The sequence below is a fragment of the Atractosteus spatula genome, chromosome 7, assembly GCF_055471065.1.
Source record: "Atractosteus spatula isolate fAtrSpa1 chromosome 7, fAtrSpa1.hap1, whole genome shotgun sequence".
NCBI lineage: Eukaryota > Metazoa > Chordata > Actinopteri > Semionotiformes > Lepisosteidae > Atractosteus > Atractosteus spatula.
In genome coordinates this window covers 60,429,435-60,443,613 of record NC_142712.1, presented here as the reverse complement: position 1 = coordinate 60,443,613, position 14,179 = coordinate 60,429,435, and the positions used below count along the sequence as shown (strand labels likewise).

General features: G+C 37.0%; 1 protein-coding gene across 2 annotated transcripts in view; it reads right to left on the bottom strand.

Annotated features, from left to right (window-relative positions):
• Positions 1–272: 272 nt before the first annotated feature.
• Positions 273–14,179, bottom strand: part of vps13c (vacuolar protein sorting 13 homolog C) — a 96,011-nt gene continuing 82,104 nt past the window's right edge. For both annotated transcript variants that reach the window (XM_088922046.1, XM_088922047.1), the window contains 10 exons: positions 13,602–13,715; positions 13,257–13,332; positions 12,630–12,793; positions 9,729–9,774; positions 8,329–8,452; positions 6,026–6,140; positions 2,865–2,956; positions 2,393–2,516; positions 1,907–1,990; positions 273–1,694 (listed from right to left, as the gene is read on the bottom strand). In XM_088922046.1, the coding sequence (XP_088778172.1) occupies positions 1,593–1,694; positions 1,907–1,990; positions 2,393–2,516; positions 2,865–2,956; positions 6,026–6,140; positions 8,329–8,452; positions 9,729–9,774; positions 12,630–12,793; positions 13,257–13,332; positions 13,602–13,715 (1,041 nt within the window). In that variant the 3' untranslated portion in view covers positions 273–1,592. The remainder of the gene's footprint in view (positions 1,695–1,906; positions 1,991–2,392; positions 2,517–2,864; positions 2,957–6,025; positions 6,141–8,328; positions 8,453–9,728; positions 9,775–12,629; positions 12,794–13,256; positions 13,333–13,601; positions 13,716–14,179) is intronic.

The following is a 14,179-nucleotide window of genomic DNA, read 5'->3' as shown; positions in this document are numbered from 1 at the left end:
AATAAACTTGTCGACTTATAAGATGCATGTGTACTAAGCCAAAATTGTCCTATTTAAAGTACTGTGTACACTAAGGAGTTTAGGTTTTATTGACTTGCAAAGCACAGTGAGGACTAAAAACTATCTTAGACAGTGTAGTTTTATGTTTTCTATTTAGAAAATTAGGCGGCGTTTAACTTTTTCTACATTTTTTAATGTCAAAAATGTGAAAATCCCATGGTCACTCTTTAAACAAATCATATGTGTGATAAATTAATACAACACATTCAGAATTTTACACAGTTAATGTAGTAGTTTTTATTTCTAGCAGTATTACTAAGTCATATCGTATGTCAGTATGTTATTTTAGCAAAATTATATCAAGTTACTGTATGCATAAGACATACTGGTTTCCCAAATGACTTGCAGGGAAAGACATTTCAATAACCTTTGAAAATGTTGCAAACAAGAAACCTCATTTATACACAGCTCTCTTTTTGAGGTATACGGTTATAAATCTTTCATGAACATATTTTTTTAACTATTTGATATTAAGTACATACTGACATTCTGATTTTAAGCATCAATACAGAAAAAATAACTATTTTTCTCATTAAGCTTGCAATGTCACACACTCTCTCCTTGCCAGGGAAAATACTATTTGAACAGTAAAGAATCATATGTGATCAGACGTGTAGTTTAAATGCATTTGTTCTTTAATTAATAAACCTTTCTTTGGTTGATTTTATCATCCTTGATCGGTATTCCATGCCATCACTTCCCCCATAAAAACAAAATCTTTAAAGTAAATTTCAGAAAACCTAAAACATCTCAACATTAAATTACATGCCAGAAACCCTTTATCATGTAAACAGAACTTCATTAAGGCACACAACATGTTTATCACAGAAAGCCCAATACATTAATCGAGACTGGCTTCCTCTCCTGATGTATAATCACATACAAAGGTGTTTTACATCACTTCTTTTCAGAAGAATAAAGCAACAATGTGTACCCAGTGACTTCTAAAATTAAATTCCTTGATGGAATGGTGGTTAGATTAGTCCACCATTACAGGGAAGGAAATTGAAGGAATACAAAACTTGTGGGGGTACAGTTTATCTCTCATTTACCTATCCAATTGATGATTCACATATTTAACACATTTAATTGAGAGATGCCGGAGAAGCACGAGTGTGTATTAATCCTAAGTAGTACATCCTCCAGTTACACAAACAGCACTCCCAGGATAGCTGAACTGTTCTTTCCATACTTTTTACTACTTGTGCAAAGCCCGGATTTACTAAAGCAGCACAGCAACAGATGCACAGGCCTAAAATCATAAGATTGGCTCATCTGTGCTTTAGAATTATAAACTGCAATATAAAAAAACATCCATTTATGTGTTGCAAACTTCTAACGTACAAAGACACAACAGTGTTATGGAAAGGTAAAATAAAAAAAAAGAAACATACAATCAATCCATGTCAGTTTAGCATTGTTCAGAGCATTAAAGTGGAAATACAGATTATTTAGGTTGGTATACAAAAGTGCAAACAATCAGGACTGATTTAGTGCAAATCTGCGTGAGGCAGTACTGGGGAGAGCCTGATTCATTGCTGATTGCTCATTTTCAGGAATCTCTGGGATTTCTGCTTTACCATCTGAGTTTGCCTTCTGGATACCTGGGCATCTTCGATTGCATTGCAAAGTTTCTGTAATGCAAAGGAGACAACAGACAAAAGTTAATTCCAATATAAGTCACATCCAGAGCTATCTAGTCTAACTGGGCTAAATTAAACGGGCTAAATTAGAGATCTGATCATTTAATTCCAAAATGAAGTTGATAGTGCTGAGAATCCTCCCTATGTTATTTTAAGAGATGAAGATTTCACAGAAACCAAGCTGCTACTGTACTGTACTTCACCTGGGCAACACTGGGGCTTTTGAGCTGCACTTTTCTCATTATTTCCTGGCCATCCTTCTTCTGGATTTTCATCATTTTTTGTTCCTGTATAATTCAAAGAAATACCTCTTTAGCGATGTTCAATTCTTCCACAGGTCAGCCTAATACAAACAGAAACTTGTGACAGATAACATCAAGGACCTCATTTCTGTTAGTATGACTGATAAGTTTCTAATTTCCAAAGAAATAAAGAAATGTATTTATTAATAAAATAATTTATCTCAAATCATGCATGGTGAACAGTTCAAAGAAACAACCTTTGAGAAAGCAAACTTGCATCCAAACATTTTACTTGTGCCTTTACTGTCTGGATGGGATTAAATTAAATAAAAATAAAAAAAGTTAAGTGATCTGAATACTACATAACATTTGAATTTTCCATTTACTGATAAACTCTCTGGAGGACTGACTGTATATACTATATACAAACTACAGATATTCTCATACCTTGCAGTAGATCTCCAATTCACCTCCATTTACACAAGGAGGGCGGCTGAAATTTTCAAACAGGTACTCCCACTCTTTATTGAAGTGCCCCACAAAGTCTATCTCCTTCACACACATCACCCTCCTAAAAACAACCAGAAAAATATGGTCAGTAAGCAATACATTTCATAATGGCTGTTGCTGCTGTACAAAAATACATTTACTGTAGAAGACAAAATGTGCAAAATGTTCTACCTGTAGAAAGACCTTTTTCCTATATATGAAGAATTAAACGAGTTTCATGTGACAAAGATGACATTTCTTATCTAATCTTTTTTTAACATAAAGTGTTCAGCTCCAAACAGTGCCTAAGAGACAACTCCACACACCACACAATAATCCTATTTTAATGTACTATTACTACACTAAATTCTCATTACAAGTTCAGCCTCCAGCATGGTCAATCACATTTACAATACAAACTTATCCTTACCTGTTGGTCACAATGATGTTTGTTTTCTTACTTCCTGGATAAACACAGTGGTCTCTGAATAGCTCGCCATCAAGCAGTTTTAACTCTGATCTCTGAAAAGAGCACAGGACGCGTGCTTGTATGAGGTACAGAAAGAAAGACACAATCACCTTTGAGATACCTAAGATACTAAATTCCTGGTTGTGATAAAATGTATTGAAGAACCCCCAATAATATGTGACTTTTTTTGCAGTTAATTCTTAACATCCAAATTTTCAGATTTATCAATTTAATCCTGTTACTCACATTATAATGGTTTTTTCCCTCCTTACAAACAATGGTAAAAGTTTTGTTTTGAATTACTCTAGCAAAATGATATCTTAATGTACCTAGAAGAAAAAAGGCTTTGTAAGTTAAAATCTTGAATTAAATTTGAAGCGACCCAACAATCAATGAAATAATATAATGAATATAATGCATTTAAGAGACACACTAGTCCTAATAGGATGTTCACAGTTTACAATAACAACTACTGTTTTATCAGATAGATATACTGTATATCTCAATTGCACTAATCTATTAATACACCCCGATTCTCCTTCAGTGCACTACAAAGAAACATCACATACAACATCAAAATCGGATGGACTGGTTTATTTTTATGTTACTATTCAAGATGACCTTAAACAGGATGTTAAATGTACATTATAAAGTACATCAAAAAATACAGTATTCACTTTACAAGATTATAGTATCACAAACAAAGGTTCACAATGCATTAAGGCAATGAAAAAATGCTTGAATTTCATTTTAAGGAAATGTCTTATACAGTTTATTCCTAAAATGGATTTAGACTTTTCTACATTAAGCTGAAGTCATTTTAAAGAGGACCGTTTAAAATAAACAGATTCAGAAATCTTATTATCTTAAAAAAAAACATGCTGTATTCATGCTGTTTATGCTTACCCTTACAACCTTAGATTCTAAAAAAGTAAGAAAATAAAATTTTAGCCTTTGATTCATTAGTATACATTTATTTAGCAATCCTAATGTTATGTATATGAGACCTTCATTGGAAACTGCAAGGAAAAATAAAATACTCTTCACAGAATTTGGTACAGATCCACCTCAGTCAGTTCTTTGATTTACTGAAAACTGTATTTAACAACCCATTATAAAAACTACCCTTGTGCCAAAGTATCACACTACCAATACTACTACCAGTAAAATACCCTTTCTAACATTAATGCCAATGTGTATTTTGATAGCACTCTAGACAATCACATTTTAGAAGAATCTACCCACAATCTCTTCACTTGTGCCTGTGAAGAACATTCCACAAATTCACTTCTGCCACAGAATAACTATGATTCAAACTAACCACACCATATCTGATTATATTTTCAGCCAGGTACAATATTAAATGCATACTTGTTCTGAAACATATCTGTTTCATTTCTATATAGGATTTTTTATTAAACAAGCATTGCTACATTTTTTAACACAAGAACAAGATACAGTATGTAAGTATGATATGTATTTCTTAACCCTGTGAATGTTGGTGGTATTCTTTAGTCCAGCAACTTTACATACTGTAAGGTTAGTGTAAAGGACATTTTAATTGTTTGTTCATTCTACAAATCACAATACATTTTTTGGCAGACAAAGCACATTTGATTTAAAATTAATCTGAAAAACTAGTCAATAGAAATGCAATATAATTCTTTCAACAAAAGTCAACTGACACTCAGCAATAAGTTGAAGCCATCTGGCAACCATAAGCTTTCCAAAGAACTTAAAAGCAATTTGCAAAACATCGTGGAACAGTGTTTAGGGGTAAAAGCTTTATTACATTAGCACAATATAGCATTACTAAAAATATTTTATAACCTACAATACAATTACTTAGCAAAGATTATTCCACTTCATGCTGCATGTGAGAAAAGAAAAAAAACAAAAATTAGACTGCAGAAAGAAATAGAGAAAATTAGGTGTTACACTCATTTTATCGTTTTACAAAGAATTAATAAGGAAAAATATATGCAAAACTTGCAAATATTGGAGTTATGGAACTCAGAAACTTGTCAGTTACTATGCTCAACCTTTTGTCAGCTGATCCTTATGAACTCTTCCTCCATTTAACGCAAACACACTATCAAGTTTCTAATTAGCAATTTCCTGGACAGAGGATTGCACCATTGATTTAAACTTGGTCCATCATAAGTAAAAAAAACAAACAAACCCCTTTTAAAGTCCTAAAGTTATTGTTACTTATTATGTTTCTGGTCATTTTAACAAGTGTCCAGCCGAAAACCCTTCAATGTGAGAAGCACATTCCCAGGTAAAATTTTATTTTTATTATTTATTATTGTTCTTTAAAAAAAAATGTATTTCCACTACAAAGTACACAATTAAAGTAGTTTACTACTTTTTTTACTGAGTCTGAACATCTCCTTTCTTAAGATACAAATGTTTTAATCTTTGGGATACGTCTCTTAAGGTACTGTACCTGCCTCTGGTGGTTCTACAGGTATACTGGGAAAATAAGACAATTGCTATCTGCAGAAGTATATTTATACTGTTATATTTTCTTAATCACTTGTTCTCGATGATCTTCAAAGCTGATCAATCAAACTGCTGAACTGCTACTTGCACATGTGCTCTGATAATGGGCTGTTTGCAGTTCTCACTGGTCCTTCTCTATGAATACATTGTTCGTTGTAAAGGTCCCACAAAGGCAGATCAATGGAAATTGTTTTAAAAACTGTTTGGTGTCTAACTGTTTTGGATACTGTACATCTTAAACACCGCACAGAATTCATAACTGACAAGTTCCGGAGGTAACGTTCAAATTACTTTCAATTTCCCATGTAAACTGAGGGTAACTCAGGGAATGAAAAGTGAAAAGAGAAATGAAAAGTGAAACATACAACAGAGCTATGCTGCACCAACTGCAACTCACACACAGAACAATATGATATGTAATAACACCAACATCTGAAAATGGCAAATGAGCCCGTCTCTGTGTCGTGATTAACGGTAAAAGCACTTGGCTGGATGATAAATGAAAAACTGAGGTGCCGCGACAGCAGCCCTCCAAAAGAAGAAGGCACTGGGGCAGGAAAACAAACAAAAATAAACAATAAATAATGCGAGTTAAGTTCGACTATGACGGTAATTACCTGGAATAAGTCATATCCTTGCGCATCCCCCAGGTTGTAAGGCCGAATAATTCCATCTTCGCGAATGAGGCGAGAGGGCCGCAACTTAGTGACGTCTTCGGTCGCCTCTGCCACCCTAGCAACCCAAGAGAAATCCCAGAATCCTCCTTGTCATTCCATTCAAAAGCAAGTAGTTCCTTTGGCAACGAGGACGAGATCCAAAAGAGCTCCAGTTCAGCTGTTTCCCTTCTCTACTGCACCTCATGTCTTTGTTGGTCTTCTATTGGTTTGTAGTAGTTTCTGAATTAACTAAGAAAATTCATTCTTCCTTTTTCATGTTAGCATTTAAGCATTGTATAACTGTGAAATTGCTTTGTAGCGAAATACAGTTCACTTTTTATATATGGCTTTAAAGATTAGATATAGTGTCTCATATCTATGTGAGCAGGTTTAATTTTTCTGCTACCTGAAGCACATTTCTGTGGCTGGTTCCTGCAGATTTGCTTGAACAGTGAATGTGTACCTGCCCCTCCAGTAAACCTTTGTATATCTTTAAAACAAAATGTAGAAGAGGCAAGTGGAGTGCTTTCTCCACTGCCAGTTTTACAATAAGCTCAGAGCCTATCAAAGCCAATCAATCACAAGAATTCTGCATTCTGGAAATGTACAAATATTTCAGACATGGGCCTTTAATGCTTGATTTAGTATCATTCATATCACCATATTTTTCTAATGAGATGCCACCCCCAATTACAGCAAACAAGTTACCTTTCACTAATTAACCACTGACCATGATGAAACACATCTTTGTTAATTTGCAGGATTTTTTTTCTGCTATCATCTAAAAGATTTGAAAAATGCTTCCTTTAAGGGTAACAGTATGAGAAAAATCAATTATGCAATTCAAAACTGTAATTCAATAATCATGTAGAGGGACACGAATTTAATGAATTAAAAAGCTTGAAGATGTGCTGCATCTCCAGAAGCTACAGTAGCTCACCTTCCATTACATCTATTTTGACAGCATGGAATAATAAATTTAGTGGGTTATTAAAAATTGCATTGCAAAGTTACAGGAAGAATGGTGTGTAATGATTGAAGGAGAAAGGACCATATAAAGCTGAATTGATTTTGCACTACAGGGTTACCAGGAATGTGTAGAACTGTGACTTGTTAAACAGAGCAGCAGGGAAAGCTCAAGACAAAAGCAAAGACTGCATGAGTATGTGCAGGCTCATGTGCAAATCCTAAATTGCTGAAAGCAGAACTCAATGGACGTCAAAGAATTAAGGCCCCTATTTCACATCCATGTGAGCCAGCAGCATTAGAGTAACGTGTGAAAAAACATAAACCCACCGCACTCTTCCAGTAAACGGCAAGTTTCGTTCTCTCTGTGTACAAACTGCTCAAGTGCCCCATGGAACTCTAGCATGGCATCTGTCTGGGTTCATTTGGGATCAGTGCTTTGCACCAGGCCACAGTCTGCCTGGTGGGGCAATGCATCACGTGCAGAAGGCCGGGCCGAGAGAGGAGAACAGTTTTGGGGAGATGGCTGGAGAGTCTCGAGAAGGGATCCCTTTACTGGCTTTCAGAAAACTGCCAAATTTAACAAAAAGGGGATGTAAATTTTGCCTCCTAAATTAAAAAAAGAAGAAATTGGTAAAGAGGTAGACAGTAATGCACTTCCACAGACCAGTGTGAAGTATGGAAAGCAGACTTATCAGGAATCCCCAGATCTGGACTTCCAGTTTCTCACTATTCTCCCCTCAGGGTTGGGCTCTGGGCTCAGAAGTGCTCCAGGCAGGGAAAGGGAAACGAGTTGTGATGATAAATGGAAAGGCAAATGTTTTTAATTGATTAGTTTCGACTGAAGTACAGTACAGCACATTACTGAAATAATGCACTGTACGATGGGTCTGTTTCATAACGCATTACTCACCTCATAGTCAGAAACATCTCTGTCTGTGCCGAAGCCCCCACTACATGACCCCAAAAGCAAATTTTACATTCATCACATTAGTCACGACCCTATCCTATTAACAATCATTCCTTTCAGGTCCAGATCAAATTATAAGTGATCAAACACAGGAAATATTAAAAGTTCCACAGTGACCTGTACGACTGCTTAACAAGCTGTTGAAGAAAAAAGGCAAAGTGTAAAACCCAGTCATTAATCTGATTGATTTAGAACAACACACAACAGACACTAGAGAAATTTAGAATCTGCCCAAACATTCGGCTTTCAGACCAGACTCCTTCTGGAAACGGCAATCCTACTGTGCGAGAAGAACATGTGAGCACGTGCAAAGGCCAAGAATCCATACCTCTGTATTCCCTGGAATGTGCTGCTGGCCATGTCCACGATGCCACCAGTGGGGCGGGCTACTACTCCCACCAGGCCTTTGCCAATCCCCTTGAAGAACCCAGCCGCGCCTTCCTTCTTCGCACCTGCGCCAACAAAGACTGGGTCAGAATCTGGAAGCTCTGCGCTGAGAAAAGGACACTTACATTTTTTTTTAGGGCTGAAATAATTCTGTGCTAAACCACCCCTTAAAACTAAACCATGCTGGGGAAAAACTAAACAAAAACAAACTGAAATTGTATAAACACATGGATATCAAAACATGAATTATGCCAGGCCCTTTTGTTCAGATTGGCTTCCATTTGGGCTCACAATATCAAAGCTAAAGTTCTGAGTTTCAGTTCTTTACTTTCATAACAGAAACGACAGGGAATAATTCATCTTTTAGACTATTTATTAGATTGATAAAATGACATTTTAATAATAACAACAATTTAAATAATAATAACTTTTATTAATAAAGCGCCTTTCCAATCCCAAGAATGCTGTACATAATGAATAAAAACAGAAAAAAGACAACAAAGTGGGAAAAATGTACTGCGGGCAATCAGATGTAGACATTGGTAAAAAGGTTAAGTTTAAAGTTTACATTTGAAGATAGATAAAGATTTTCTCTCGTAAAGCTTGTTGAATGTCACTCCACTACACTGGAGCAGTGACAGAGAAGGCATGGTCTCCAAAAGCCTGGGACTTAGTCCTGTGGACAGTGAGTATAGGACTGGCCTTGGAGCCTATGGGGTGGAGTGTGAACATGGAGGAGTTCAGAGATGTATGACGGAGTCAGGTTGTTTAGAGCTTTGAAAGGCAGTAACAAGATCTTATATTGAATATAGTACGCAACTTTATAGGGAACCAATGTAGAGACTTAAGCGTAGGAGTGATATACCCACCAGTTAAATATCAGTCTTGTCACTATTTAGCTTCAGGGAATTTGATGTCAACCAGAGTCTGATGCCACACAAACAAGATATACAGTACGTGATGAAGGGGTGAGACCAGAGGGGAAAGAAGTTTTAACATAAGACCATGCTTACGTAACATTTGGCGGAGAGGTAGTATATATATGCTAAAAAGAAAAGGGCCCAAGACTGAACCCTGAGGCACTCCGTGATTGACTGGGGCCATGGGGGATTTTTGAGGACCATGGGAGGTAAAATACTCCCTGCCAGTCAGATAAGAGCAAAACCAGTTAAAGACGGAACCACTGATAAACAAAAATGTTTGCAAACAATTTAGCAATTTTAGAAGAACTTAACTACAAAAATACCCATGTAGGTTAGACTACGAACAAGCTATTATGTTTGTAGTATGTGCAATTCAAAGAATTACTAAAATAGATGTAGAAAAGATGAGCAAATTTACCTTCAACAGGTTTCGTAACGATTCCCGTCACTCCACCAACAACCCCCTGAAACAGATAAGACGATTAGAGTTACCACTGGCTTAGGAAAAGAATTATAGGGAAGAATTGTTCTTTAAAAACATTTAGCATGAGCACAGCAGATATTCCAAATTCATTCTGGTGTCCTGTATTGAATGAACGATTTTCTCCACGAATGGTGTAACCTTTTTATATCACCCATTACAGCAAAAAAGCTCAAGTTTATTAAAAATCACATTGATTAGGTTTTATGGCATTACCATATCTCAAAGCACGACTCTCTGGTCCAGTGGAATAATCGCATGCCGTTTGATAAGTTTTTTCTTCCCTTTGTGGGTGTGGCACAATAATTGAAATTACTGGATACGAGACTAAAATGGTTTCTTGTTTGGAAGAGATGTTCTTGTGCATTTTGAATGCACAGAAGTCTGGAGTAGGTTGAACATCTTGTGAATTTTATATTTTTTCTGATGCTTTATTGTGAAAAAGACACTTGTGGATGATTTTTCTACCCTCTACACAAATGTAAAAAGTATGAATATTTTGGATATATTATAAAATCTGAATTTCATTTTACTCATCTGTTGGATTTATAAAGGGAGCTATGATGTGACACTGTCATCACGTCTGATTATCTGTATGTTAGTATGTGGATGAATTTGTTGCACTGAGCTCCTTAATTTTATTCCTTTTCAGTTTCCACTTGTGAGTCTGTGTCCCTGTTTGTTGCAGAGACTAAAACAGTTCCCCATGTTGATCTTATTTATACCCCTTAGGATTTTATATTCTTGCATCAAATCTCCTTTCAATCTCCTTTGTTCTAAAGAGATCTAGTTCCTTCTACTTATGGGATAGCAAACCCCTAAAACTAGGAATAATTCTTGATGCAAGCAACATAGTATTTCTCACAATAGCAATGCTACTAAATGAAGCGTGCTTTCAGCAACAGCAGTGTATATTATTCTTTCATATTTATGGAAAAAAAAGCAGTCTTAACATTCTCATACTGTACCTAATGACAGACCTGCCTGAAATACAGGATACAACAGGCTTGAAAACTCCACTGAAACTTTAAGTCATTCCAAATATCTTTAAAGCAAACCTGTCCTACATATTAAGCTTATAAGTTTAAGAACAAATCAGTTCAGCAGATGTAATTATTTTATGTTTCTTTATTTGGTTAACCAGGTCCAGTTACGTTCTGTTAACACAAATACTGAACTGAATTAAGCATTTTTTCAAAATTATTCATAGGCTTTGTAACATCTTGGCTGTTTGGAATAAACCAGGTGCTTCAGGCAATGTTCTCTCAGAAAGTTTCAGTACCTGTCGGTGTGCATGTTATTTTTAATCTAAAAACAACACATAAAAACAGAAGCAAGGCGCATTGTTTATATTAACATGATATTTACTCTTGAGCTTTTGCTGGGTGACATTTGCATTGCCTAAAAATAACATCAAAATACAAAGGTCTCACAGAGCACACTCTGGTATTCATGATTGTATTCCTGCTAATTGGTAGAAAACAAACAAGCTGCTTTACAAGAAGGGGGACACAGTGCAGATTGGATACACAAAGTAAGCAATCTAAATATAATGTTTAGGTAGCGGCACCTATAATATTTTTTTCTTTGTTAATTAACCAAAACTTAACATGTTTGTGTTTTTTTCTGCATTTACAGATTTCTGTTCGGAAATCACAGTGGATTTCCGATTTCATATTTCAGGAATTTATATTTTTAAACCATTACTAAAAAATGATTTTATTCCTTAAATAAGCAGCTGCAGCATCTGCAATCACACAGTCTGGGAATTTTGGTGTATCACATTTAAACATCTGTTACTTTAACCGTAACCAAAATGAATAAATCCTTGAGGGACATTTTAAGACAAGCGTATAAATTCTGTGAGGAGGAAATGACCCTGTACATGACCTTGGCAGAAGCTAAGCAGGACTGGGCCTGGTCAGTACTGGGATGGGAGACCTCTCCTGAAAAGCAACCTGCTGCTGTAGCTGTTGCTTGTGAACCAAGATTCAACTCCAGTGCTTCAGTATGGTCACTAGAGACTCTGTTTTAGTATGTGCCATCCTTCTGATGAGTGTTATGCCCAGGAGGGTGGTGGCTCACCATCTTCGGTTGCCCTAGGAAACCAGAACAGGAGGGATTGCGAATCTCCCACGGAGGCCTAATGAGGCTACCAGGCAACAAGTACCCCATCATTTTGCCTATGAGAGCCTGCTTCCCCTCTAGGTCATGATAAAGATTTATCTTCCCGTACCTCGAGAGCTTCCAGACACCCAGTGGCTTTTTCAGGTCTCAGCCTTCACTCTGCTCTGCAGTGCTTTCGGCTGCCTCCAGTGAGCTCCAGCTGAGCCTCCTGTTTAATTCCCCAAACTACTCGAAGACCCACAGGCTCACGCACTTGGGTTCCGGCCAGAAACGCACACAGTCGCACTACAGCCCCTGATCTTCTCCACCACTGTTTACAGCGCCTTGCTGTGCCATAATCAAGAGTCATTAAAACAAAATCCTAAGGCACTTTTCGAACAGTTAGAGGTGTTGAACCTAAACTCCACTCTGTGACTCTACAATGTGGTCTTCCTAAAGTTCACCTTTAATTCAATGGATGGAGGAGTGATTTGTCGTATCTGCTGACATGTAAAGCACTTTGGCATTTGTTCGGGTGAAAAGCTCTAGTAAAATGTGAAAACTGATTATCTTGTCTCGTTCAGGTGTCTGAGTCACACTGCCTTTTATTTTTAGTGCTACATAAAAACACCGAGAAGAGACTTTTTTTAGTCTCCACCTAGGAGCATGTTATTCAAACACAGAACACATAATATATTCCTAAAAGGCCATGGTTTTGCTGCCAATGGTTACCTTAAGGAAGCCTTTTCCTCCTTTGGCCAGGCTCTCTCCAAAGTCCTTCGGCGGGCGGTTCATTTCCTCTCTGCGCTTTTGCTGATACTCTTTGTCCATGGTGATGGCCGCCAGCCCTTTCCCAACTGATCCGGTGATTCGGGAAACCATCCCGGCTGCACCTCCTATTCCGAAATACATTGGCGGACAGAAGACTTAGCCCAGGTTTTAGTGACCCTTCTGAGATTTCAGTGCAAAACAAAGCAACTAAACGCATCCAAAGAGAGAAAAGGTAACTGGAATATTTAAAACGCCTTGTTTAATTAAAACATTCATAATATCAATTAATTACATTGCTGTGAGGTATTGTATTTAAGTTTTCATTTGAACAGATATTAATGTCAGTAGCACAAAATCAATGTCAAAACAGCCCTGTGGGTTCATACTGCTGTAGTCGAGGTTCTATGGGAATGCAGCACAGTGTTGTAGTGCGAGGTTATTTTTCATGACTCACACACAGTTGCATAGAGAAGCTAGCTATTTACACGGCAGGCAATCCTTCAGAAGATCCTTAATGGGGAATGTGGGTCTGGATTCAGTGGATGCATTTTATTTACTTTTTAAAATAAGTCAGGAGGTCAGCCTTACCCACAGTGTGGCTGAAAAGACTCCGCACTCCTATTACGAACCCCTCCGCGAATTCTTCTGGTCCCTGAACTGCACCCTGAAGTCACAATAAACCATGAGAAAACTTTCGCAACAGCATGTAAAAAACACTACAAAGCTAAATAGCTGATTGGGGTCTAGTAATGCCAGATTTTTTATTCATCATTTTATATCATTACGTGTGGGGATACATAACTGTCCATGGTTATATGACCAAGCTATTATTAGTACATTAGATCTACTTAACACCTTTGCCCAGTTCTTTAGGTGCAGGAGGGAGAAGCCTTTAAGACTGGAAGGGAGACTATGTGATGCTGCTCTAGTCACCTGGAAGGGCTCATAGAAGAAGGCCTCCACTCCCTCCGAGAGGCCCCTAATCAGGCCGAAAGGGTTCCCCAGAACATCCAGACCCAGGACCAGGACATACATCTGCTTCAGGAACTGAACACAAAACAGGAACATGACACAACACCGCATTAAAGAAACAGCCTGATAGTATCTGAACATTATAGCTCAAAGCTTCAAAGTCTGGAGGATTGCATATCTTATTATTTATTGATTTATTCTTTCCTGGATTCTTGAGTTAATTACTGAGTTAACTCAGCTGCTGGACTAATCAAAAAAAGCTAAACCCAATCAACCATTTCACTCCATGCAAGATACGATTTTCTTCCTTCTGGTATTTCGTCTCGATTGGGATATGACTTCTGCAAAGCTTTCATGGAGATGTTTTACTGTATTTCCCAACTCAGAAAATTATTCAATGTGTGACACAGAACGATGGAAGGCATACTGTACTTTCACAATATATACAGCAACATATCTGGCATGCATTAATGAACATCTGAAAAATTATTTTTCAATTTTCAGGCCAAATTACAAAGCATTAACAGCTTTTGCCTGAT